At 47.6% G+C, this 27,897-nt stretch overlaps 1 protein-coding gene across 8 annotated transcripts; it reads left to right on the top strand.

Annotated features, from left to right (window-relative positions):
* On the top strand, positions 1–27,897 carry LOC119383641 (retinaldehyde-binding protein 1). Of its 8 annotated transcripts, none has more exons than XM_037651913.2 (7): positions 1–260; positions 9,896–9,982; positions 13,732–13,870; positions 16,370–16,612; positions 17,912–18,105; positions 19,828–19,938; positions 27,709–27,897. In XM_037651913.2, exons 2-7 carry the CDS (start codon positions 9,971–9,973, stop codon positions 27,883–27,885), a joined length of 876 nt encoding a protein of 291 aa, XP_037507841.1. In that variant the 5' UTR covers positions 1–260; positions 9,896–9,970; the 3' UTR covers positions 27,886–27,897. The 8 variants fall into 8 exon arrangements, with proteins under 8 accessions (XP_037507841.1, XP_037507843.1, XP_037507840.1 ...); XM_037651915.2 differs by having other exon boundaries at positions 1–268; positions 13,735–13,870; XM_037651912.2 differs by having other exon boundaries at positions 1–268.

The following is a 27,897-nucleotide window of genomic DNA, read 5'->3' as shown; positions in this document are numbered from 1 at the left end:
CTTCGCGCGTCGCTGTGTGCGCCAGTACATAGAGGGCGCCGTGACGCGAAGGTTTGACACAGAGGAAAGTCGTTGCTCCAGTCGGCATGTGTAATGCTGTTTACAAACACGTGACGGGAATCGATGTCCAGAGGCGCATGAAGCGCTTTGTGCAAGACAGAGTGGTTGACCTTTGTTTGCTAGCTCTTCTCTCCATATCCTGTGCATCAGTGGCCTACGGTTTGACCACATTGAAGCGGCACCTTGCGAAGCGATAGATGGTATGTAGGTATGTACCTCACTGTTCTTTGCTGGGCCCTATGCAGTGCGAAATAGTGTAATCTAGTGCAAAAATAGTTCAGTCATGCGCTTATCTTTTCCGGGAGGCGGGGAAGACAAAAATGTAAGCGAGTTCCTACACGGCAAGTCTGGAAGCTTCTTTTACTCGTGAAGGTTGGCCCTGTGTTTCCCTGTTGCCCTGTGTTTCCCTGTGTTGCCCTGTGTTTCCAACTGTTGCTGTGTAGAGCTGAGTTGTCAAGGCTGGACTGAGGCACGAGCATGAAGGTACGAGTTTCCTTTTATTAATATTTTTTTATATATTTGTCTAGTACCATAGAGAAATTGGTGGAGGTCTCGAAGGGTCTCAGACCAGTGTTGACAAGGGATCTGAGACCCCCACTGGCCTAAAGGTCGTTAAATTTGCATGAATTCGAGGTGAGTAATCATCTATCGTTCCCTTTGTAAATTGTGGTAGGAACGTTTTTTTTTTCTTTTTTTCTTTTTTTGTGTTGTTGTTGTTGTATTCTTCTCTATTGTCCTGAAAATTTCCTAATAATTTTCAGCAGGAATCATTGCCATGTCTCCTAAAACTGGAGATGGAGCAAAGTAGAGAAGTTAATAGCACAAGACAAAGATTCGAAGGACAAAAGGAAATCAGTGCCTTCATGCGACGACTCAGTCCAGCCCTGGCTACTCAGCTCTAAGGATACACGTGCAGCAGAATGTATGGCCAAACTTCACGAGTGAAGAAATCTTCCAGACTTGCTGTTTAGAAACTGTTTTTCTGTTTTGTGTCTCCCGCCTTCCGGAAAAGGCAAACGCACCACTGCACTACATTGCGCCATTCTGTGTTTATCTTCATTAAGATTTTTTTGTTCTGGCCGCGAAAGCTTCTGTTACTGGAGTGGGGCTAGGAATTACTTCGACGCGCAAGGTTTGATTTTAAGTGTCTTTGTTGGTGCGTTCACAGATGTTTAGCACACTGGCAAAGCTTGGGGACCGCTTGTTCGAGGTCGGCGTCTATGGTTGAGCAAAACAAACCTCCAATAAAAATTACAGGAAAGCCTTTTAAAAGTGAAAGTACTAAGTTCTTTGAATGCAACATCGGAGGTCCTCGGCCGACATTATCGTCAAGAACCGGCGTGGTCATAACCCGACATTTTAAACAATGACGCGACAGGTCCGACTGAGTAAACGTATAGGGCAGAGTTGGCGTCCCCCTTAGATGATTAGGGCAAGGGAAGGGGGCGGTGAGGCACCCCCTGCCCCACCCACCTCTGTGCTCACGTAGTAGTAGTAGTGTTAGTAGTAGAAGTAGTAGTAGTAGTAGTAGTAGTAGTAGCAGTAGTAGTAGTAGTAGTAGTAGTAGTAGTGGTAGCTCGAGTAGTAGCACTTGTAGCAGCAGGCCCGTAGGCAGGAACTTGTTTCGGAGGGGAGGGCCACTTGCTGAAAACCTTGTCTATTTGAGAAAAACACCTATTTCAATTATTTGTTTTTGGTAAATACACCTACTTGTCCAAAATGTCGGGCGGGGGTGTCCCGCCACCCCCCCCCCCCTGGCTACGGGCATGAGTAGTAGTGGTAGTAGTAGTAGCAGTAATACGTTTTCCCTAAATGCTGCGGCAGCTTCGTCGATCAAGAGGCTTTAACTTCCCCGCCGATCCGTTCTTGTTTACTTAGCGCCCTCTGTTCGCAGGCTGCGCAACTCGCGTGCTGAGTTTGGAGTTTCACCGGTAGGTGCCTATAGCTGTACGGAAGTTAAAGCCGAGTATTCGAGTGTTGCTTTACTTATAGTGCCTTTTACGCCCATTGAGTTCATACTGTATGAAACTGTTGTGCTCGCAGCAGGGCGTCGTTGTCATGGCAGTTTTCTGCAGCCGATAAATCAAGCGTACTAATGTAAGTGGTGATTTCCGACACTGCAAAGCCTTGCAAGTTACTTGGCGCATATTTCTGAGGTCGCTGCTCTGTGCTCGATCGCTTTGTAGTTTCGCTCGCGCATTCATTGGCTGCTGTCCTGACAAGTTATATGTTTGTAAACAATGGTAGCGCACTGAAACGGGAATGTCCTAAGGTTCTTCAAACTTATAAAAAAGTACTTCATTTGTCTAGTGACCTTATGATATCGTAAGGTACAGGTAAAAGGGCGTAGACAAAAAGACCAGGCTTTGTTTTTCGTCCTGCTCTTCGCGAAACTGGAGACGGTAGATATCGCTGTGTCCCTGTAATAATAGCAGCGACGACGCAAGCGCGCTCAGTAGTTCAGGGAAGCGTACATTCGTGCCTTCGGTCTACACTGAAGTGGTCCGAACGTCGTCGCGATCTTGATGGGCGATCACGTTTTGTATAGTGTCATATTTGAATTAGTTGAAGTTTATCATGAACTGATATTTTGTTCTTGGTTGCTCTCCGGTCGCGTGACACGCACGTACTACACATAGGAAGTTTAGGTTCCTGGAGTTACTTCTTTGTCTGTTTGTTTGTTTACAGTATATCAGTTGTAGCCCATCGTTGTAAGACTGCAATTGCCGACTCACTGAAGGATAGGATGGTGAGATAAATTAGGGCAATTAATCAAGCATATGTGAAAATTAAAATAAGGCCAGATAAGTGATTGCTCATATGTACAAAATGTCAAAAAAAAAAAAGTGAGACAAGTCTTTAAAGGAGAACTCCGGTGCATTTTCGACCATAGTGAGATAATGCCGTTTTCAAATAGTATTAACAGTCCTGTAAAAGCTAGGATGGTTCATTTTGCTGAGAGACTCGCCAGTAATTTTAAATAAGCTGTAAACGGTGAGTCGAAACCTACACAGGGAGCTGCTCCGTGCTAGGTATGCGATGATGTCACGAAATACGCTACACGCCGTCACGCCTGGCCAGGGTGCAAACATAGCACACGTGGTTCTTCTATCGCGCGAAAAGCAAGCCGGCGATGTCATCCGACGCGGAATCAAGCTGGGCCAGCTCGTCTGAACTTACCAGTGACGAGTTCAGCGATGACTGCAACAATTATCTGAGCGCGGAAGCACCGCCTTTTTTTATATATATTTTTTTTTAATTTCGAGTTCGACCCGCCGGCGTCTGAAGTAGAGTCACTCTACCTGAAGTAGCTTGACGTGCCCCGCATCGATCTTGTAGTTGTTCAGTATTGTGGGTGCTTAGTGTATGACCCGATGTCAACGAGGACTAACACGCTATACAGCTAACAAAACCGAACAACTTTGCTCGCATCGTCGTCGCCTCGTACAAGAAAACGCGCCCTGCAACCGTCTGCTGCGCGAGTCGAGAGTGCCAAAGAATAGGCATGTTACGTCACATACACAGGGTGGCCCGCGTTTATAGGCGTGATTCCGGAATTGGCTACCAATTTTAAAATGCCTTTTCTAAAAAAACTAAGTGACTTACGGTACTATAGTTTAGCACGTATCATCAGGGTACCGAAGAGTACACACGTTGAACTTGAAAGTTTAGTTTAAATCGGTAAATATCGAAAAATAGCCGGAGTTTCCCTTTAAGACAAATTGTTTAACTTGACGGTCCTCCTAGCTACGTCAGTAAAGCGTGCAACTGTATTATTATTATTATTATTATTATTATTATTATTATTATTATTATTATTATTATTATTATTATTATTATTATTATTATTATTATTATTATTATTACCATTGCCGCTGCTGCTGCTGCTGAACGTTCATACAGTGCATGTGTGATTACTATTTAAGTCAGTGCGTCACTGCATGAATCTTTTGTGAGCTACTCAGCGAGAAAGACAGAAATGTTTCGCGAATAAGTTTAACGCCGTCCTGAGCTGAGTAGTCATGACCTCTTCGTAGTCTAGTGGTTAAGACACTCGCCTTCGCAGGATGGGGGCCTGGGTTCGAACCCGAGAACTGGAGTGAGAATTTGTTTTCATTAACTTCATTATAGCGGCGATCGTCTTACGTGACAGAGGGGTCGCCTGACAGTTTTCTCGTAGAGCCGGCATAGAAAGGCTTACGCATTTAAAAACTCGGGATCAACTGGGCCACGCTGCGTCTAATAGAGCCAGCACGTTTCCGGAAGGTACCGTTAGGCATCTGTCTCTATGACGTCATGGCTTGGAGCGGATTGGTCCTCGCATCACCGCGAGTTTCCTTGAACGTCTGGCGCATGCGCGCTGCCGTGAGCATAAATATCAAATAATGAGGGAAAAAAAGAGGCTCGAGATTCGAGAAATCGCACGGAAACAGAAAAGTTGCGTACTAAGGTTACTACAAAATAAGGGAAACCTGGGCTATACTTGGTGATAATTCATTTTAGACCTGCTTACAGCGCTTAAGGAACGAGGACGAAGTTCAAAGAACGTGACGACACGAGCGCTGACTCACAACTAAAGTTTATTAAAAGAAACGATACGAATAAATACAAAGGCCAGCCCCGCTTCAATGTAGCTACTGCGCGTGTGCAGCAGAGTCAACCAAGTGATGTAAATATGCCAGAACACGAGGAGCATACACGTGCGTCTAGAAACAAACAAACAAGTAAACCCAACTAACAAAAAAGGGCAAAGAAACATTTTGCCGTTAACTAAGGAGACAAGCTGAAAACCTAGAAATCGCACCTTCTTTTCGCTAAGGGCAACAGACGGATGGCTTATGTACCTGTCCCCTTATCTGTCAATGCTTCCATTATCTCCCTCGTGTTCTGATGTTTTATGCCGGAACAAACGATCTGTTTCCCTCACCATCGGTTTACAACCACTGCTGCACAGACGCAGTCGCTCCGTTGAAACGTGCGTTGGCCTTTGTATTTATTCGTGTCGTTTCTTTGAATAAACGTCAGTTGTGAGTCGGCGCTCATATCGTCACGTTCTTTCAACTTCGTCCTCGCCCCTTAAGCGCCGTAAGCTGGTGAAAAAAAGGTTGCTATAGTCGGTTACAAACTAAGAAAAAAAATTGGCCGCGTATCTGCGTGCTTCGCTGCAAATGTCGTCGAAAGACAATAGTCTTCTGCCGGCCGTACTACATGAGTCCTGGTCTCATCCGCGGCCACCCGTGATGCTGTTCCTAGGGCCACTGCCAGGTGGCAGCACCATATCGTCGGCAGAGGGGCTTTTGCGTGTATAGCGTCGTATTTTCAGCGCAGCCAAAGAAACACTAGGGTCTTTATAATTACGTATCTATGTATTTTATAGTAAAGGAACACACCACCTAATACTTACGTATTGACGTTGCGCCTCAGATATGCGTAATATTCGCTTTTTAATCGACAATGTTTACAAGTATGAACGCGGCTACCAGTTCAATATGGCTGGGCGTTCAGGTGCTTAAACTTTGGCCGGATGGCTGAAGGCTGGCAGACAGACAGACCAAAATTTCTTCGTTCAAGTGGACTTAAACGTTTCTGTTAAAACGTTTTATGTATATTGTGTTTCGTCATTTGTGTATGTTAATGTTCTTGTTGTACGGACACTGTTTCTAAGTGTTCGTAGCATTCTACGGTGAAATAAACTTTTTCTAAACTCAAGTATCCCAAGAAAGACTATCGTGTTTAGAAATACCTGCTCCGCCCCCAGAACTGCGGCGCGCTTGCCATTCACCTGCGCAGGAGAGTCGTGCTAGGTGGTTTCCGTTGTAACCATGAGTACTTTTTCGCTGCTAACCATAGGTCAGCAAGCTCACTAAGATTCAGATCGGCCGGCCCGTGAGTCTGAGTGTGAGAGAGTCCGGGTGAGTAATATTATGGTGACTTTGAGTCGGAGTGAGTCCGGTTGAGGAACATATTGGCATGTCTGGGTCCGAGTGAGCCTTATCTTAGTAAGCTTCACCTTTTATTGCCGACCTAAGGTCCTATCTACTCATCTTCAGCATTACTGTCAGCCTTGTATCGGCTTACGTTTATACTAAATCCTATTCGCACATATCGCAACGCACTCACGTTCATGCGCCACCCCAATATCTATTGGTCAGAGACGTGAATAAGGAGGGGTCCCATGACCCCCTCCCCCTGCGAACTCTTTCACGGAATGTTCTTCATAAAAATATCTTGTGTGAGTTAGGTATTTCATAAAAATGTCTTTACTGTTTTACTGGATTACTGATAACTCGTATTTGAAGGTATAAGATCGAAAAGCGTATCGTAGAGCACCGATTATGTGGGATATTGGCATTAAAGAGCATTGACACCAAGATCGAAAAAAAGCTAGATTTACGCTCACGTATCCACGAGTCGACTCACTCAGGCTCACTCAGACTGAAGCCAAGCCATGAGTCTGAGTCTGAGTGAGTCCGGCTGAGTAATGTGTTGCTGAGCTTGAGTCCGAGTGAGTCTGATTGAGGAAAATTTTGCTGAGTCTGAGTCCTAGTGCGCGGCCCTCACAGCAGAATATATTTGTTGAGTGAGTCTGAGTGGGTTCCAACTTTTTTGCCTACCTATGGCTAATATAAATACTACACATAATAAGAATTAAAATTCGTCTCGTCCTTCCTTAAAGGAGTCACGAACCAGTCCTCATGCTTGATGAAGAAACACATCTTGCGGAAAGCAGACACTGCTATGAACACCTCTGCCCAATTTTGCAGTCGTGTGCACCAAGGAGAGTGTCGAAGCGGAGCGCGAAGTTGCATATTCTCAGGCCCCCTCGTTTCATATAAAGGCATGTGCTCACTCTCTTCGGAGCTGCCGGCGTCTGCTGTTTGACGTCAAACAGCAGATAGCTTGCTATTGGCTAATAGTAAACATAAATCAAGAGCACCGTTCGGAAAAAATGCGCCTCTTGCCGCGGGCTGCCGCCACGCTGTAGTCTGCTGACACAGTAGCCACATTAGCGCGCCGAATCACAACGGGAACTGGGATCGCGTTTCATGACGCCCGCTCACGTAACTCCTTTCGTAACTTCTTTCGTAACTTCTTTCACCCATGCCATCCCACCCTGTGTATATAGCTTTCAGCGCGCCCGCCGGTGCGAGAGAGGAGCGGAGGTGCTTAAAGAAGCCCTGAAACACTTTTTCAGCATGGTCAGAAAGCGCTGCCGATCGGTAGTCGAGGCTCCTGTGGACACGCTAGCCTAAAAATATAGCGCAACACGCGGTCTGGAATTTACAATTAATTTTCAAATGAAGCTACAAATCGTTCCCTCTTCTCTCGACAAATGATGCCATAAAACCGAAGTCCACGGCCATTGGCTGATTTGAGCATGGTGAGCTGCATACTTATGGCGGCCGTCGCGGGATGCCGCCACGTGCCCGCGCGCGCGCTAGCGATCACACTGAAAGTAAGCCGCGCGTTCGAAGAAAAAAATGGACTGCTCAAGGTCATGACGCACGCGTGACGTAACTTCTTTCCCCCGTGACATCCCTCCCCGCTTAGCTTCCAGCGCTCTCGTCGGGACGAAAGAAGAGAGAAAGAAATTACATCGGGCGACAAATCTCTGTAACTCCGCTCGTACTTGACGGAATTTAAATTTTCTTGCGGCGGTCAATTCGTGAGGCAATTAACTCCTTTAATGAAGTCATTCGATATTTACTCGTGAAAAGTGTTGCAGGCCCCTTTAAGCTACTGCTTGAACAATATTTAGAGCAATGATTCGTCTAATCGGCGTATGCGTTTCAGATGATTTTGAAACTTAATTTACTGCGTTGCATCAGCACTTATTGTCCTAAAGTTCGAGGCATTCCTAATTTTCTAAGGCAAAAGGTAATTAACACTAACTACATGCATATTTCTACCTAATCTTTGCAATTATTACTTCAGTTTTTATCTAAAGTGGTCTCTCTGCCCAGGGATTTAAAACAAAGGCGACGAATTTCTTTTAGGCGAATCGATGTATATTGAAAAAGCTTTATAACGATGTGCTCGGTGTCTTCAAAGTACTTAGTTAGGTGGCATCGTCTTAAAGGTTGCGCACCGTAGAGCCCCGAGTAGCTAGAACGTATTGAATTTATCGTTATGCAGCTCACTTCGCTGCAGAGGCCTTGGTAGCACGAAACATTTCGCCCATTCTGGCCAAAATGATTGACGCTAGAGCTCCTTAGCAATGCACAGGAAACGCGATGGCGGCAGACATTTCGAAATTACGCCACACACACCATGCATGGCTCTTACCTGTGAATTTATGTAATAATAGTAATAATATAAGTAAAGGTCACTTAAAGGGACTGTCTACCGCTCGGAAAATTTTTTTCTGATTTGGGTGAAAATGAGAAGATCGTTCGTCACATCGGTGGCAACGAGCGCGCTTTTGCGTCAGAAAAAGGGAATTGTATTTTTAATTTGATGTTGAAAATCGGGAAGGAATGGCAGCTAGCGTCACCCAACAGCGATGGGGTCAATCTACTGGTAGGACAAGAAATCCTCGCAGGTAGACTCATTTTGCTTAAGAACAAACATGTGTAACTTGAAACTGTATTTTACGCACTTGAGGCAGCTTTCGCTTGCGTCAGAGAGTAATCTTTTGCTTTTATTTTTCTCACGCATCCAAAAAGGCGCCCGGTGGCGCTGCTTGCGGCGCTGTGTTCGGTTTCGTCTGCTTCAACTCATGCGCTATGCCGTGCGACCCTCCGCGTTGGTCGTACTGTGCTGCTGTATTGTTGTTAGGATGTCTCACATGTGCTGCGCTGGGAAGGCGTGCATTTATCGTCTCTTTTTGATTAATCGACTTGGCTTGGATTGCGGCAGCAGTGCTAAAACAAACGCACAGACTGCGATTACAGCCGAACAAGTGTTCTGTAATCGTATAATAAGGCTTCATTTACCCGCTAGCGCGCTGAAAAAGACTGTTACATTCATTACATTCGTGTTCAGCGAAAATAAAGTAATCCTACAGAAATCACATGTGCTTTCGGTTTTAATTTTCACCGGCACTACAATCGTCATCGCGTCCACCAACCACTATTGTGGGCATGTTTCACGCCAATGGAAGAAGACCGAGCGCAGATCGACAAATTCTGTTTTAAAAATTTCTACTCACTGGAAACCGCTGCAAGGTTGGACACGTCAGACACTTCTATTGCGTTTAAGATAGAAAAGTAATGAAGGATGGTAGATAATCCCTTTAACAATTGCCCAGAAGGAATTACACTGCATATTGCGCGGTCGGAGCCAGTCAATATTTCTATAATCAAGTAATTCCAGTTCAGTGTACGCACTTCAACTGATAAAGCCGCACGCCATACGTCAAATTTACGCTGCAAGTGCTGAACTAATGTACGCCTGCAAAGCACGATGTCTGCAAGTGCGTCTGCAAACACAACAAGCATTATTCGGTGTGAAAGTATACCGATGCCGGGTTTCCGCTGCATTTGGAATGCACGAGCCCATCATAGAGTAATCACCGTGTGCTTGAAACATCATGCGTATCATGCGTTTTCAGCAGCGCTACAACAATGATGTTTATCCTCCGTCACTCTATCGATGTTTTGCACGTTTAGAAGCTGCCGAACTAGCGTGAAAAGGGCCTTAAATCTCAGGTTAGGCGCCACTGTAGCTATCGGCATGCGTCCGCATTGGCGATAACGCATCCTAAATGCTATGTTACAACTCACCACTGATAAGATGTTTGTTCTGTAGAGAACAAAGTTTTTTCGTTTATTGATGACCGTGAAATTTATCAGTTGGTTTTGACGCATAAAGCAAAGGTTCGCTTCGTTTGCAGGGTACAAGGGACATAATGCACAAAGGAGAATCACAAAGGACGCAAGCTTAACACAGGAACGGCGCCTGATAGTACATGACCCCACATGTAATATGACCTTGCACGTGTCCTTCTCTAATCAGTGGCGCTTTCGGCGCGCTTTCGCAGAACCTCTGCGATAGGAGACTCTGGTAGGAGTGATAGGAGACTCTGTGGAAGTGTGTGTGTGTGTGTGTGTGTGTGTGTGTGTGTGTGTGTGTGTGTGTGTGTGTGTGTGTGTGTGTGTGTGTGTGTGTGTGTGTGTGTGTGTGTGTGTGTGTGTGTGTGTGTGTGTGTGTGTGCGCGTGTGTGTGTGTGGTGTGTGTGTGTGTGTGTGTGTGTGTGTGTGTGTGTGTGTGTACGTGCGTCTGTGTGTGTCTGTGTCTTATATAAAGTTTTATATAAGCTGCCATTTAAAGGGCCTCTCACCAGGTGACATAACAATTTTAGTTAGACATTGGAAGTTGTTGCGAGCCTAATAAGGAGCATTATGCCACAAGAATTTTTTCTAATCGGTTCGTTAGAAGCTGAGAAAAACAATAATTTGTAGCGGCGCGAAGCCGTGATGCGAGGAGGCGAGCTGCATCCCTTGTCGCTCGCCCCGTGTAGCCTGGTGTAAAACCTGGTGAGGGGCCCTTTAAAGGGCCCCTCACCAGGTTTGACAATTTTGAGCTAACGAGCACAGCGCATACACTGGGCGTTCACGATCACGTCTGCCAAAATTTTCAACGCTACGCGCCACGGAAATGGGGCAAATTTCAAGGTGAACGCTGCTTGCCCTTCCTCTCGCGGGCGCGCGCTTTAGAGAATGAGGGGATGACGTACATGAGAAAATGGCCCTATGTAGATGGTAGTGCTGTGACGTCGCTCCTCTACGTAGACGACTGTGCTCCGACGTCGCCAACAGTAGCACGTGATACTGCAATAATTATTTGACACATGTGTAGTTTGTGCAATTTGTTGCTTGAATACATTAATAAAACTTGAGATAAATAATGAGACACACAAAGAGAATGTGTGCGTCTTTTTCTTTTTTTTCTTGAATTGCAGCGAGATGCGGAGATAATGTTCCTCCGTTTCCCATGCGTTCGTGTCCCCGCGGTTAGCGCATCGAACAGACGCCAGCCCTGGAAACGAAAGTAATGTTCTGGCGCGTTCGAGCACTCATTATGCTCATTTATGGCATCTTCGACAAATCGCACTGGCGCGCACCGGGGCGCCCTGGTGCGCCGTTTCGTCCAATCGTCGTAGTGCCTGGGTGCCCCGGTGCGCACCGGTGCGATTTGTCGAAGATGGCATTATTCTACCACGTCCAAGTAAACGTTAATGCGGCACTGGCTCATGGTACCGCCACTCTCGTGCCCGTACAAATGTCGCAACTTTCATGCCCGTCCCGCAGAAACAGGCAGTACACTACAGAGAACGCCGACGAAACGCCGACGGCCGCTACATAAAAAAATTGGCCGCGTATCTGCGTGCTTCGCTGCAAATGTCGTCTAAAGACGATAGAAGAGGCGCTGCGTGGCGAAGACCGGCGGTGACCAACGCGACCGGCGGGGACGCCAGCCAGCCCGAACACGCGGTTTGGCGCGATGCGCCGAAGCAGAAGAAACGTCCGCACTCAACGAGTACTCCCCACACACTCTATTATTTACACGTCGCCTGGGTAAAACAGGAATGCCAGAGCGGCGCCCCAATAGCATTCGTACAGTGCAATACTGAACCGAAACCGAAACAAAACAATGAGCTCGTGCAGAGGGCACAGAGGAAGGCAAGTTTCAGCGCAGTCGCATTTTCAGCGCATCTTAAGAATCTAGGGTCTCTAGAATTACGTATCTATGTATTTTCTATTAAAGGAACACACCACCTAATACTTAACTAGTGATGTTGCGCCTCAGATATGCGTAATGTTTGCTTTTTGATCAACAATGTACACAACTATGAACCTATAGTCAGCCGTTCAAGATGGCTGGCCGTGTTCATGCGTATGTGTTCATGCGTATGTGTTCATGCGACGTGTTCATGCGTATGTGTCAAGTGAAGAGGGCAGGGAAGGGATTTGGCTTGCGAAGGCTACACGGGGCGAGTGGCAAGGGTTTGAAATTCGCCTCCTCGCATCATGGTTTCGCGCCGCTAGAAATTATTGTTTTTCTCAGCTCGTAATCAACCGATCTGAAAAATTCTTGCGGCATACTGCTTGCTCTTCATTCGGCACACAACTTTCAGTGTGGCCTGGTGAGGGGCCCTTTAAGACATCACGGAATGGCAAAAGAAACATTGTCCAAGAATAGGTCTTGCTCTCAGTTTTCTTCCTATATATATATATATATATATATATATATATATATATATATATAACGTGTGTGAGGTGTCTGACTCTTGACTATGTTGTCTTAACTGTTTCCTATGTCTCAACGCAATAATTCATCTAATTGATATATGTGCTACCTGCTTACTACAGAGTTTCTTATCAGGCAACATTATTACTTGTATTTCTCAAATTTTATAATGTAGTATCATGGTGTTATTCTCATTGTACACTGTATATGCCGCGTATATTTTTATGTTCTGGTGTTGCTTTAAAAACACGACGCGGTGTTATGTGTAATTTTTGGACCCTCTAGGTTGTATGCTCAAACCCTCTAAGAGCTAAGGAATAGCCGGCGCCTTACTTGTACACCAACCAACATCTTCTTATATTTTACTAATAAAACTAAAAATAATGGGGGGGGGGAGGGGGACGTGCCTTGTATCCCTACTCCTTCCCCCATGTATTTTGTTCTTGATTTTCACTCATTTTTGAGCTCGCCACGTCGGTGTAGTGTCCTATTTCCGTGTAACTTCTCGTATTTGGGTCCACATTTTCGTGCAGCAGATGCTCTCCAATATCGCTGGGTCGAATCGTCGTTTTGTTTACAATTGAAATTAGCTCTCCTCAGTAATTAACCATAAATAGTATTGTATTACGTGCAATGTTGCGTATTAAATTTTAATCAATGATTTAATCAATGATTTTAATCATTGATATTTTCATCAATGATTTGCACTACTTCTACAGTATTACCAAACTTTATAATTTATGTTTTTTTCCAGTCATGCATGGCGAAGAACGGCACGTTCTTCGTCATGCTAACGGTGTGCTATTTATATACACCGTTTGCCGGGGGCGGTACTCAAAGATCGCGGTACATAAGCGTGTTTTCGTTATCACTAGCGAGATGGCGCAAAGGGCTCGAACGGCGCACGTCGCCCCACGCGTTGATATGACCGTGCGTCTCTACAGGGCGTGGTCGCTCCTGCGCGCGCGCTTATCTTGTACGTCTTGCGCTGTCTTGCAAGTTTGCGCTGAACTTAGAAAGAGCACGAAGGTCACTTCGCTCATCCAGCGGCCGCTTTTGCGAAAGGAGCGCGCTGCTCACCAACAAATCAGTTACAACTGTGACAGTTCGCGCTCATCCTGTGTATACTTTTGCGTTCGTTTCGTGCGTCATCCTTTGTATTTGACCAGCGCGCTTTAACTGTCGAGCTGTGACGGTTGCTAGTTCGCGCTCATCCTGTGTATGTTCGTTCCCTGCGTCCTTTCTGCTTGAGCAACGCGTTGCAAGTTTCTAGCTGCTTGCCGTTCTTCACGTGACATTACAACGTGTTGCTATAGCATTCATTCCTTCGCCCTCGGGGCGAAACAATCCACAACAAACGCTCAACTACGTCTGTGAAGACACGTTTTACTTTCGTTTTATACCGATTCCTATGACAGAGGGATCAACCATGTTTTTTTTTTTACATTTACAATTAAACCGCTAATGATCTTTTTTCAGCAGCTGCAGCCGTCCGTTGATGACGGCATACGTGTCCAAAACATGGCGGAAGACTTGCAAAGCGTAGCGCAGCGAGAGCTCGGAGAAACTCCTGAAGTCAAGCAAAAGACTCTGGCGGAATTGCGGCGGCTCCTTGAAGGTAGAATCACTCTAGAAGCAATGTTAGCGCTTGCTCGCCTTGCAACAACAGACAACAGCAAAAAAAAGCAGTAGGCGTGGTTATATATTCGCGGCCGGAAGGCAAAATGATCGGTGTAATCGACAGTAGTGTAGATGCGCTGAGTGAAGCACAAACGAGAAACGTAACACGGGACAGGACTAGTGGTGCGCAACACCCTGTCCCGTGTTACGTTTCTCGTTTTTGCTTCACTCAGCGCATCTACACTACTATGCCGTACCAACTAGCCCAAATTGAAGCTTTGGTAATCGACAGTACCGTGAGCAGGAAGGTCGTAAAAACATGGCTTGTTTGTCACAGTGGCATTGAACGAAATCGATAAACAAAGCGTTTTTGTGAAAGCTATATACTTTTTATTTGTCGGTACAAGTAACGTACCCAGAACTTTTTTTTCACGGGGGTGGGCGGGGGGGGGGGGGGGGGGGGGGGCAGGGATTAAGTATACTTTATGTATGTTCGTTCATGTGGTTTATGTGCGCGTATATATATATATATATATATATATATATATATATATATATATATATATATATATATATATATATATATATGGGTCATTCCATGCCAAGTGTCCCAGACGTGGCGCTCGCACATCGCAGATTTTGCTGATAAAATTTGTGCCTTTTTCCTGTGCCACATAGAGTATTGTGGCAAAACATTTTTGCTCGAAAAAAAATTTTGAGGATCATGGCGCCCCCTCGAATTTCGCTTGTATTTGTTAAACCGTGGCTTATAGAAAAATGTGTATAAAATCCATTTTTTGTGTTGGTGTGTCTGCACACCACGTATACCAAGACAAACAAGTGTATACAATGTGCATTATTTCATTCAGCATGCGCATGCTAATTGTGCAGACGGCCCTCTAGCATATTGTGGAAACGGCGCCATAGGCTGCTCTCGGGCGTCCATACTTACCATTGGGCCCGCCAAGCAAGCTCCCAATGTAACGCGAATTCATTACTCGTCGCACTGACATCAACGCTAGAATACTTTCGACCACTCAAGAGTCACTGACATACATCTCGCATCTTGCCTCTGCCTGCGACGAGTGTCAGCTGCAAGGGCGACCACGTGCTTTGCGGTGAAGCACCAACAAAAAGAAATGCAGGACGCGTTCGGAGGGCCAAATTCAAAAATTATTTTCTTCCTTAAAACAAAAAATGATTTGATTAGACTTTTTTCATTACTTAACGATGTAGTCTACTATCAAACGCCGCATGACGAGGAGTTTTACTTGGACCGCATCAGTATGAAAAATACGGTCAAACATGCGACAAATCGCATATTTTCTCTAATTTCACAATTTTTTTCGGGAAGATTTGAAGTCTATTTTACCCCTAAACATTTTTGTACTAAAATACACTTTCCTGAAAATCATACTATTATTTATATTGGTTAGGGAGAGTTCCAGATAGCTCAAGAAAAAATCACGAACTTTGAAGATTTACCTAGTTTTTGAAGACACGTAGCTGGTAGTGAAACACAAAGTTTTCGGAATTAAAGAATACGACAACTAAACAGAACATCTGCGATGGCGCAAGCGTGGTTTCGAAGCTCAACACACAAAAAATGAATTTTATACACATTTTTCTATAAGGCACGGTTTAACAAATACAAGCGAAATTCGAGGGGGCGCCATGATCGTCAAAATTTTTTTCGAGCAAAAATGTTTTGCCACAATACTCTATGTGGCACAGGAAAAAGGCACAAATTTTATCAGCAAAATCTGCGATGTGCGAGCGCCACGTCTGGGACACTTGGCATGGAATGACCCATATATATATATATATATATATATATATATATATATATATATATATATATATATATATATATATATATATACACTTGAAAAATTGAAAATTTTTGGAAAGGTATGAACCCATCTGGCTACGCCACTGGTCGGTACTGACCTTATCAGTCCTTTGCGAAACAATAATTTATGTGAGGTCAGTGTTGTCGCAATGTAACGTCGTGTGTAATTTTTCGCGTTTCTGATATTTTGCGAGCTAATTTCAATATTTTAACCTCAGTTCAAATGTCATGATGGTGGTTCTGCGTTAGCAATGTTTTATACACTTTGTTCATAAATTAGTGTATCAGCTTTTGTAGCCTTCAAACACGGGTCATTCACTTATTACATGTCACGCATGATATGTATACAACTTCACCTAATGATTTTACTATTTAATGTCCATTTCTTGTAAAGCGAGCTTCTTTTCTTATTTTATGGCAAGGTTTTTTTTTTCGCGTAGTAGTCGCTTGACAATTCTTGACAAGTACTAAGATGTACTCTTACCGAAGCGTCTAGATGAAAACGCGTTCGCATCCAGCGGCTGTGGTATTACTAAATGAGCTTAATTTGTAAGAATTTCAGCGTACATGTTATCGAAACGCTTATTTTTAATACTGTTCCCTTATCTTGTTAGTTCATTGAGACTGAGCTCTTTACCCAAACAGAAGAAGATGGACTCGTGGTTCCTCCAGACGACGTCCTAGTCATGTTTCTTCGTGCCAAGAAGTACAGGGTGGAGGATGCCTTTAAGACGATCAGGAAATATCTCCGGGTACGCAGGGATGTGCCCCAGTATTTCGATAACCTGACGCCTTCCAACATTCCGTACGAGACGTTCTTCCACGACCATAAGCTCATCATGTTCGCCAAGGACTCGCAAGGACGAGCAGTGGGCTATCTCCAATTCGGTAAGTCCTCTTGGAAAAGATATCGTGGTGTCGACGCGTGGTGGAAGCCTCTGAAATCGAGATTGTTCGCGCAGATGTGCTAGAATACTTTGAACAAGGAGGTGGAGGATTAAAAAGATTGGCTGAGGTCTTGTAAACTTAGTTATCACGAGCAGCACGTTTGTTAGGCTTGGTTTTTCAAAGACTGTAGACGCACAGTGTTTCATTAAACTCGGGCTTTATTGCATATCTGATGCTGTGTCTCTTTGTGTTTCTTGAATGCTGACGAGGAAGGTGTTGTGGTCCCGTGAAGTAGTTAGCAATGGTGGCAACATTGGCTTCTCTAGAACGTGCTAATCTTGCCTCCCTTTAGAGCGATGTTTCAGAAGTCAACTTCGCTTTTGCTTGAGATTTCGCAGCCCACCGTCTAGCTATACATACTGGATGATTGGATTCAGCCTGTCGCTTGCGCAAAGCGCACGCACCGACGGCCCAGCCGGCGTGCCATCTATGGCGAGATTGAACGACCTAGTGCCGGTCGAGCAGCAGTTAAAGAGCCCCTAAAACACCCAGAGGTCGAAATTCAGTTGTGGCGTGATGTTCTGCTCGAGTCTACAGCGAATGCTAGCGGAGTTTGCTCACGTTTGGTAATCGCAACGCGGCCCTTGCTCGTTTCGCTCTTTCCTTCGCACCGCCCCGCTCTCGGTTCGGTTCGTCCCTCCACCTATACGAGTGCTCCTCGCTGTGCGAGGGGAAAGAGCAGGGGGCGCGCGCATTTGCTTGCGAACAAGCAAGTTCTCCTTAGCTCGCTCAACAGCGTCTGTTGCTCGTGGCATCACCTAATCGCACAGGTGACTTCACGACAGCCGCTGGGGATATCGGAAAGGCACCAAGAGGAGCGCGCGAGCTTCTTTTGGTGGTTTACTTTCGCCTAGTCACGTGGCACCGCAGCTGCGACGCCTCTCCGCAGCGGATCACGTGGCGTGACGCCACGTCTGGCGCACTTGCCCTCCGGCGGCTCAAGGTCATTGCGACGCGATGACCTTGCGACTTTGCCAAACATGGCGTAGTAGAGCTTTCGCGGTACAAGTTCTCCGGCACGTTACTTTCTCTCTAACGCTTGAAGGCGAAAACCTGCTGCACACTTGGTAATTCATTAATTTGTACAATCAGAGACCATACTTCTTGCAAGATATAACGAGCCGCGGTGTGAGAGAGAAGTTAAGCGTGTATGCGCTAAACACGCTACGTACAATAAATGTTTTTGTTTTTGTTTTATACTTGCCTGAGCGGTAACCTCGACTCTCTTCTGCCCGAAAGGTGCCTGGAACAACGGCATCTGCTCCATTGACGACCTCATGAGGTGCGCTCTAGTAGCCACGGAATCGAACCTGCGTGAAGAGGAGACGCAGATACGTGGTCTCATCGGTGTCGTAGACCTCAAGGGCTTCGGGGCTCACCACATGCTGGTGTTGACACTGCGCTTTGCAAGAAGGGTCATCGCCATTGGACAGGCATGTAGAGACGAAACAGATATCGGCAACAAGAGAAAAAATACTTAGAGTGGGTGGGATACAGACAAGCCAGCCCAGATAATACGAACACGTAATCGTCGGCGATAAGTTCTATAGGTCATTTATGTAGCTCATGCTCTGAGAAGGGCTCGATATTTTGTGTGGCAAAGCATACGCTTAAAATAAAATTTACACAAGACTGTTGTGCTGAATGCTTTCCATTGATTAACTCCTAAAAGCAGGTCAGTCGGCGTTCAACGCGTTTCGCGAACAAAGTAATCTTACTCTAGCTGGTCATTTTGCGTCAGGTGCAGATTATGATATTCATGCTTCGAAGTACGTTTCACTACGCCCTATGAACACACTAAACCTAAAAGTCATAACCTCACGAACCTCTGCTTATCAAAATACATTTTTCCCGTGTACAGTACATCAGCAGAACAGGCTACAATGGCTACACATGAATCGGATTTTTGTGATTCGCTGAATCGTAACCTGCAGCGCATGCACCACCATGTACAACAAATTACGTGTACTTTGTTTTCTATTATCATTCGTATGTAGCGTACTTCTTATCAGGGTGGTCTGTAGTATCCATATCGTGTACTATAAGCGCTCCAAGAACAACGCGTTTGCTAATGTCCCACTCAAATTCAAAGCACTGTTTCATTTGCTGCAGACATAATGATATTATTACTGTTGGAACCACCCGAAGGACGAGGGTTCGATCCCGGCCGCGGTGGTCGCATTTCGATGGAGGCGAGATGCTAGGAGCCCGTGTACTGTGCGATGTAAGTGCACGTTGAGAACACCAGACGGTCTAAATTTCAGGATTCCTCCACTACGGCGTGCCTCATAATCGTATCGTGGGTTTGGCACGTAAAACTCGAGAAAATGCGAATATATTGTAATCACACCACCCCCTGCGTAATGCCCTTGGGCCAAATCTCGGCAGAATGAATAAATAAGCGGAGATTAGTGTTCCTGCAGTAAAGGATCTGAAGTGGTCTAACAGGGAGGCGAGGATATGTCCGAAGGCAACTTTTCGAGATGAGTACTTCGACAGCTGCTTATGTTTACAACGACTACTTGTTCATACTTCTCTGCTCTCATTGCACGAAGTAAATGAGAAGGTGCATAGATAGCGTGAGGGGGAAAAGGTGCAATCTAAATGTTCTAAGTAAATGTTATTATCGCAGCAACAGGAAGGATGGCGAAAAAGAAGGGTGTCCTACCGCCTCTTGAATGAAGTAGCCTTCGTTTCTTTCTTTTTTGTAGTTCTCAATTACTTAATAAATAAACAACACGCCTCTTGTCCGGCCTCCTTGCTGGCTATTATGACAAGGAGGCCGGAAACAGCGCCTCGTATATGTATCAAAAGGCACGAAATTGTAGTTCCTAGTATGTATTTTGTGTGTGTGTGTGTGTGTGTGTGTGTGTGTGTGTGTGTGTGTGTGTGTGTGTGTGTGTGTGTGTGTGTGTGTGTGTGTGTGTGTGTGTGTGTGTGTGTGTGTGTGTGTTTGCAGAGCGTAGACTTTCACCGTGTGAGAGAATTCGGCCATCGTGTAGTTAGATTTACGTATATCATTTTAGCTTTTACTTCTGTGTCTTTCATTTAGATTTAGTGTACAGTGTTAATACAGGGCAATTCCCGTGTGTATACGATTGTCGTTTGAGCATTTTTGAAATAACCTGTCTTTTATTTCTCTGTCGTCCATATAGGACTCACTGCCAATTCGGTTAAAGGGGTTCTACTACCTCAACACTCCAGCGTTCTTCAGGATTGTGCACACACTTGTCAAGCCATTTCTCTCGGAAAAATTATTGAGAAGGGTAAGACACGACTCGCAGGTATTCGAGTCGCAGTTTCTGATATTTTTCTTTTTTTGTGTGCGTTGGCGTGGTCGGACGTAATGCCTCGTGATCACTGGTGCGCAACGGAAATCCAGTGTTGCTTGTAGCAACAAAGAAGTCCGCTAAACTGGCTTTTTTCTATATGCTAACAGCGAGTTATATGAAGCTATCAAAACGATAGGCGTAACACCAAGAGATATGAAGACAGCAGAGTGGATCAAACAGGGGTAACATTAAAATCTAAAGATTGTATCTGGGCGGACCACGGAATGTGTAGTACAGGCAGTGAAACGATGAGATGCATACCAAGGGATACGAATCATGGTCGGGGACCTCAAAAGGTTAGGTTAGGCGATGTAATGAAGAAACTTGCAGGCATAAAATAGAATTAACTCGCGCAGGACAGGGCGATTTAGAGGTTGCTGGTAGAGGCCTTTTTCCTGTAGTTGCCTCATTATGCATGATGATCATTATTCTTTGTGAATAATTCAGCTACTCAATGGTGCAACATTTTCACAACGGATATTATAAACTTCAGCCGAAGTGAGGAAAAAGCATCGGTAAAAGGTTTAGACACCGGCTCGTGCACGCCTGCTGTGTTTTTACTTCTACGGCTGCGCCTGCCATGTTGTGTGTGTGTTACAGTGAATGTGCGGGAAAGAGGGCCAATAGAATTTGAAGTATCTCGGGTTAATCACTTGACACTGTAGGAAGGAAAACGAAACAGAGAACGCTAGAGCCTTAGGCGGGATTTATGCAATTTAAAAAAATTTGGGTCAATAAGACCAATCCTGTCGACGGTACGTAGGGTTCGTTATAGATTACAGAAGGAAGGAAGGAAGGAAGGAAGACAATCATTATTGGGCGAGTGATTTTGGGCCCTTTACGGGCCCTGGGCCACAGCACGGCCATCACATCGCGCCTCTGTGTCCAGACCACGCAGGGCCAGGGCAGTGGCACCCCAGGGTGTGCCATTTGGTATTGCATTTTGTAGCGAAAAGTAACAGGAGGTACGAACACTGAAATGTTATTTCATTTTTACATTTGATGCTCGGTATATTATACAATAAACACGAGCGCTGCGTTTATATACTCGTATATCGCTTAAAGGGGCCCTGCAACACTTTTCCAAGCAATCATCGAATTACCGCAAAAATTTTTAGGCTGTATCGAGGCGTTCCTACTCAGTAATGGGTTGTCCTCTGAGCGCCTTCTTGTGGGTCGTTTTCTTCTCTGAGAGCACGCCCCTCGTGCAGAGAGTCGGCCCCGCTTTGACTGTCGCCAATACTGTTCAACGTTGCACTACTACCGATGGCGTGGAAGCTATCAAGCATTCCCGACCTAAAATTTTTGATGTATGCTGATGACGTGACAGTGTGGTCGACTCACTCTTCTCTGGACCATCAAGTGCGGGCACTGCAGGCAGCACTAGATGCTACATTTGCTTGGTGCACTTCAGTGGGACTCCACTCTCACAAGAAAAGACTACTTACATGAGCATTGCCAATAAGTGGGGCCGCCGCAAGCTTGACCGAACCCCTGTACGACTTACGCTTGATGGTCGTGTTCTCACGGAGACGTCTACAATCCGCGTCCTTGGGGTAGAATTTTCTGCATCAGGATCGGCCTCACTCTGGCTTCGGTCTGCATGCAGAACCGCCTCCAGCATCATCTTTTTCGTCGCATCGCTCAGCGCAGTGGCAGGGCGCGAACCCGTATCGCACGGCAACTGGTATGCTCCGTATTCCAGCCTCGATTAGTGTACCAAGCACAGTTTCAGCACTTCACCAAAGCAGAATGGACGAGATTGGAAACTCTTAATCGTGAAGCCATGCGTGTGATCACAGGCCTTCCAAGGTTCACACCGATTCCGACACTCCAGGCAGAAGCACAGCTCAATACGCTAGATGAGCTCATTCACCAAAGACGCAAGGCAAGGATGATAAAACACAGCAATGTTCCTGCGGCTGCTGCCTTGGCGAATTACATGAACCCTAAAGCCCCTTTGGTTGACGAACCTACGTTGTTAGTACCATCGTGGGATCATTGCCAAGTGACCACCAATAAGCCACTTGGATGTATCCGTCAAGAAGTGAATGTAAACTCTACTTCAAGGTGCACACCGCTCGGCCCTTTATCCTTGGCACCTCAGGCACTTGAACTAAGAGCATATGTGGACGCCGGGTTGACATCTTCTATACTGCACACTTCCTTAGTGTGCCCATCTCACCCACATGCCAACCAGACCTGCTCTTATGCATTAGACACCCCCATTACATCCGTACTAGCCGAGTTAGTTGCCCTCTGCGATGGTCTTGCCGCACTTCAACCGCTCGTCGAGATGCAACACCCATCAAGTGTGATCCTTTACACGGACTCGACGCAAGCGGTGCGCGCACTCCGTCGCGTAGACCTTTCTGTGGGTGTAGCAGTGCGATTTCATCGTTGTGCTGCAGCTTATCCATGCTCTGTTCGAGTATGTTGGATTCGCCGGTCTAGTGTTCTGGCTCATGCCGCGGCAGATGCCGCATGCCATCCTGTAATCATCATGTACCCCTTACTTCTGCTCCGGCTGCCACCTTCTGACACTGTGGACATTCACAAAGAAAATCTTCGGCGCACCATGCGAGCTCTCATACCTCCGCGTGGTCATGACCTCCCGAGTGGACTTACTCGTCAAGAGGAGGTATCGCTCCGAAGAGTTCGCGTGAGTGCGGCTGTGACACCTTCAATCCGCGCTAAGTGGGGCTACACCGACACAACTTCAAGCTGCCCATTTTGTCCTGCGCCGGTGTGGGACGCAGACCTGAACCACCTCTTATGGACATGCCCTGGGCTACAAGCGGCTCGTCGACGCCGCCTGCGGCGTGCAGGACTTCAGCACACCAGGCCACCGGACCTGCAGCGATGGATATACGGTCCGAACCATAGGTCCCTCCTGGACTTCATGGAGGAAACACAGCTGCGCCATTTCGTGTAATGTGTATTGATGCCGCAGGGCAAACTAACGCGAATAAAAAAAAAACGTCTTGACAATTTGGTGGAGAGTGCTGTGCCCTTTAAACAACTACGGTCCGCATTCGATGCCCTTCGAGCTTCGATCCCGTACCGTGCCTGCTACCATGACTCAAGACGCCGCCCAGCAAACGCCGCCTCTTGCACCGACGCCATGTCCAGGTGTCCCCCCAATCCGCGCGGTCTTCACCGGCGCGGATGGCACCGACGTCGAGGACTGGCTCGCAATTTACGAGCGTGTGAGCGTCCCCAATAAATGGGACGAGGCAGGCAAACTGAGCAACTTCGTTTTCTACCTAGCGGCAAGCCTATGGTATAATAACAACGCATCCGATTTCGCTACGTGGTCCGCTTTCAAGACCGCCATCGTCGACGTGTTTGGCCGCCCTGCCGTTCGCAAGCTGCAAGCCGAACAGCGTTTACGTGAACGAGCCTAGCAGTCCTACGAGTCTTTCACGAGCTACATTGAAGACGTGCTCGACTTCTGCAAGAAAGCCAACGCGACCATGTCTGAAGCCGACAAGATCCGGAACGTCATGAAAGACATCGACAACGATGCCTTTACCATGCTACTCGCCAAAGACCCCCGCACTGTGGCAGAGGTCATCACACTGTGCCAAAGCTACGAGGAGCTGCGCCGACAGCGGCTGATGACGCGTCGACCTCCATCACGTGACGCCGATCTCGCTGGCTTGTCGGCCGTGTCGCACCACTCCGTCTTACTCGCCGAGATCAAATCATTCGTGCGCGAGGAGATTGCCCGCCAGTTCTCTCTACTGGCGTTCTCTCACCCGCAGCATGTTGAACAGCCGTCGACCACACTACTGCCTCCATTACGCCGGGCTATTGAGAAGGAATTCGCGGAGGTCATGCCGGAATACCACCAGCCGCCTCCGGCGCCTGCGCCGCTCAGTTACACGCAAGTTGTAGCCAGGCCGCCCCCAGCGCTCCTTGTGGTGCCCCCGCTAACATACGCCGGAGCCGTCGCCAGGCCTCAGGCCTTTGAAGCGAGTGTGCCGGCAGCGTACGCCGACATCAACCATACGCCCCGACTGCAGCCCACCATGCAGTCGTCATATCAGCAGCCGTTCGCTCAGTGCTGTTTCCACATCTGATTCGTCACCCGCTGATGTATTTGGTTCCTCGATCGCTGACAACCTTACGTCGGTCGAGCGTTCCAAGCTTCTATGCCTGTTGGAAGAATTTCGTTCTTCGTTCGATGTCGCGCAAACTTCTCTCGGCCGCACGTCTGCTGTCACGCATCGCATCGACACTGGCGCCCAACCACCATTGCGGCAACGTCCATATCGCGTGTCGCCAACAGAGCGTCGTTTAATTAACGAGCAAGTCGAAGACATGCTTCACCGCGATGTTATTCGACCCTCAAACAGCCCGTGGGCGTCTCCTGTCGTTCTCGTTGCGAAGAAGGACGGCTCTGTGCGGTTCTGTGTGGACTACCGACGACTCAATAAGATCAGCCGAAAGGACGTTTATCCCCTACTTCAAATAGACAATGCCATTGACAGCCTGCAAGGAGCACAGTTCTTTTCATCGCTCGATTTGCGCTCAGGGTATTGGCAGGTCCCCATGGCTGATGACGCTCGACCGAAGACAGCGTTTGTCACACCCGACGGCTTGTACGAATTCAACGTCATCCCGTTTGGGCTGTGCAATGCGCCCGCGACCTTTGAGCGCATGATGGATACCGTTCTGCGCAACTTGAAATGGCACACGTGCCTGTGCTACCTCGACGACGTCGTCGTTTTCGCCCCGGACTTCTCAACGCACCTTCAACGCCTGCGGCAGGTTTTGACGCGTTTGAGCGACGCCGGGCTACAATTGAATCTAAAGTGCCGATTTGCAGCACGGCAGATGACGATACTCGGATACGTCGTGTCCAAAGACAGGCAACCTCGCCTATCCATCCAAGCTTCGGGCCGCGACAGAGTTCCCCAAACCTACGTCCGTCAAAGCACTGCGCAGTTTCGTAGGACTATGCTTCTACTTTCGGCGCTTCATCCGAAACTTCGCGACTATTATATCACCGCTGACGAAGCTCCTTGAAAGTAACGGGCCCCTCAATTCGAGGTCGTCAGAGTGCGACGACGCTTTCGCAAAGCTCCGTCGCTTGTTGACGTCTCCACCCATTCTACTCCACTACGACCCTACGGCCCCTACAGAGGTACACACGGACGCCAGCGGTGTAGGCCTCGGTGCTGTCCTTGCGCAGCGCAAACCTGGGTTCCCGGAATATGTCGTCGCATATGCAAGTCGTACGCTTACTAATGCCGAGACCAACTACACCGTCACGGAGAAAGAATGCCTGGCAATCATTTGGGCCCTTACGAAGTTCCGACCTTATTTGTATGGTCGCCCATTTGATGTCGTCACCGACCATCATGCACTGTGCTGGTTGTCGTCATTGAAGGATTCCTCAAGCCGTCTCGCCTGTTGGGCACTTCGCCTGCAAGACTACGACATCCGCGTGCTGTACCTCAACGGACGCCAGCATGCTGACGCCGACGCCCTGTCGCGCTCTCCCTTGCCTGGCGACAATGCCCACAGCTCAGCGTCTCACTTTGTCGTTTCTTCCATCGACATTCACACCATCGCTACTGAACAGCGCAAGGATCAATGGATTGCCTCACTAATAGACTTGCTGACTGATCCATCGGCCACACCATCCACTCGCGCGTTGCGTCGTCAAGCCCCCCATTTTGCCGTTCGCGACGACCAGCTCCACCGACGCAATTACAACTGCGACGGCCGCCAGTGGCTACTAGTAATACCCCGTAGTCTGCGTTCTGATATATGCGAGTCGTTCCACTCTGATCCGCAGTGTGCACACTCTGGGGTATGGAAAACCTACCACCGCATTCGCCAACGGTACTTCTGGCGAGGGATGTACCGCTACGTTCAGAAGTTCGTTCGCTCCTGCATCGATTGTCAGCGCCGCAAAACTTCAACGCACCTGTCGCCGGCTGGTCTGCAACCTCTACCTTGCCCTGACAGACCCTTTGGGCGCGTTGGCATCGATTTGTATGGGCCACTTCCTCTGACATCCGCTGGTAAGCGCTGGGCCATCGTTGCTGTAGACCACCTCACGCGATACGCTGAAACTGCCGCCCTCCCTGCGGCTGCAGCGCGCGATATGCAGGCTCCTTCCTGCTCCACCGATTCATGCTGCGTCACGGTCCACCCCAGGAGCTGCTCAGTGATCGAGGCCGTGTCTTCTTGTCGGAAGTCGTCGACGCCATTCTCAAAGATTGCAACGTTGTTCACCGCAAAACTACTGCTTACCACCCGCAGACGAATGGCCTCACCGAACGCTTCAAACGCACGCTCGGCGACATGCTCTCGATGTAGGTAGCCGCCGACCACACAAATTGGGATGCCATTCTGCCCTTCGTCACGTACGCCTACAATACCGCCCCTCAGAGCACTACTGGCTTCTCACCCTTTTTCTTATTGTATGGCAGGCACCCGTCGCACACAATCGACACAATGCCTTCCCTACAAGCCGGATCGATCTGAATGTGCGCCTATTTCTGCCACAGCCAGACTAGCTGAGGAGTGTCGCGAAGCTCTCCAAGGACCTTTACTACGCACTAAGCCAAGAGCGGCAGAAAAGCATTCGCGGTGACACAACCAGTTCTGCGCCCACGTTCCTTCCTGGAGCGCTCGTATGGCTCTCGGTCCCTACCACTGCAACTGGCCTCTCTTCCAAGCTACTGCCGAAATACGAAGACCCCTACCGTGTCGTCGAACGCACATCCCCGGTCAATAACTTGATCGGACCCATCGACCCATCTTCGGACATGCGCCGTCGAGGGCGCGACATTGTCAACGTGGCGCGCCTGAAGCCATACCATGACCCGCTCATAGTGACAAGCTGCTAGGTCGCCAGGCGGCTCCCTTTTCGTACCCGGGGTAATTGTAGCGAAGCGTTTTTACTCAGTAATGGGTCTTCCTCTGAGCGCCTTCTAGTGGGTCGTCCTCTTCTCTGAGAGCACGCCCTTCGTGCAGAGAGTCGGCCCCGCTTTGACTGTCGCCGTCGCCGAGTGCCCGCTAATAAACGTCTCGACAAAGCTCCGTCAAGTACGAGCGGAGTTACAGGGTTTTGTCGCAAGCTGTGAGCGTTTTCTCTCTCCTTTCGTCCCAACGAGCGCACTGAAAGCTACACAAGGGGTGGAGGGATGACAAGGGGGTAAGAAGCTACGTCGGTACGTCAGCGCGTGTCATGGCCTTGAGCACTTTCGTGCTTCCTTTGTACGCGCGGCTCACCTTTAGTAGGGTCACAGACGCGCTGATATAATTCTTTTGTGTAATTCTAGCACCGTAGAGCGCGGAGCGGGCACGTCGCGGCACACCGCGGCGGCTGCAATAACTATATATGCAGCTCGCGATGCTTAAATCAGCCAATGGTCGGGTCCATGTGCTTTTCGGTATATGACGCAGTTGATTTTGTGTATATGGCATCAGCTGTCGAGAGAAAAGCGAGCGATTTCTAGCTGACTTTGAAATTCATTTGTAACTTCCATGCCACGTGCGTGCATCGCTATGATGTTTGGCTCACATGTTCGCAGGAGCCTCGACTACCAATCGGCAGCATTTTACGATCATGTTCAAAAAGTGTTGCAGGGCCCCTTCAGTACAGTATACACATGAATGGGTGAGATGATAGTTACCAAGATGTTGGTAAATATCTAATTAATCGTTTGTTTGTTTTTTCAGTTGCATTTACTTGCCGGTGGTATCTCGGAGATTCGTGACGTTGTGCCTCCTGAACTAATGCCTAAGGAATTCGGTGGGACGCAAGAAGACTTCGACTTCCACAAACAAGAGAAATTCTTCCACAGCAAAGCTAGCTACTTTGAAAAGATGCTGAAGTGCGGCTACCAGAGGAAGTGAATGGAATGCTAA

Source organism: Rhipicephalus sanguineus, chromosome 2 (assembly GCF_013339695.2).
Source record: "Rhipicephalus sanguineus isolate Rsan-2018 chromosome 2, BIME_Rsan_1.4, whole genome shotgun sequence".
Classification (NCBI taxonomy): domain Eukaryota; kingdom Metazoa; phylum Arthropoda; class Arachnida; order Ixodida; family Ixodidae; genus Rhipicephalus; species Rhipicephalus sanguineus.
This window is presented reverse-complemented; position numbering and strand designations above follow the sequence as displayed.

Coding starts and splice junctions, on each gene's coding strand:
- LOC119383641 (XM_037651913.2), top strand. Junction 16,613..17,911: donor AGTGGGCTATCTCCAATTCG/GTAAGTCCTCTT, acceptor TCTGCCCGAAAG/GTGCCTGGAACAACGGCATC. Junction 19,939..27,708: donor CGGAAAAATTATTGAGAAGG/GTAAGACACGAC, acceptor TTGTTTTTTCAG/TTGCATTTACTTGCCGGTGG.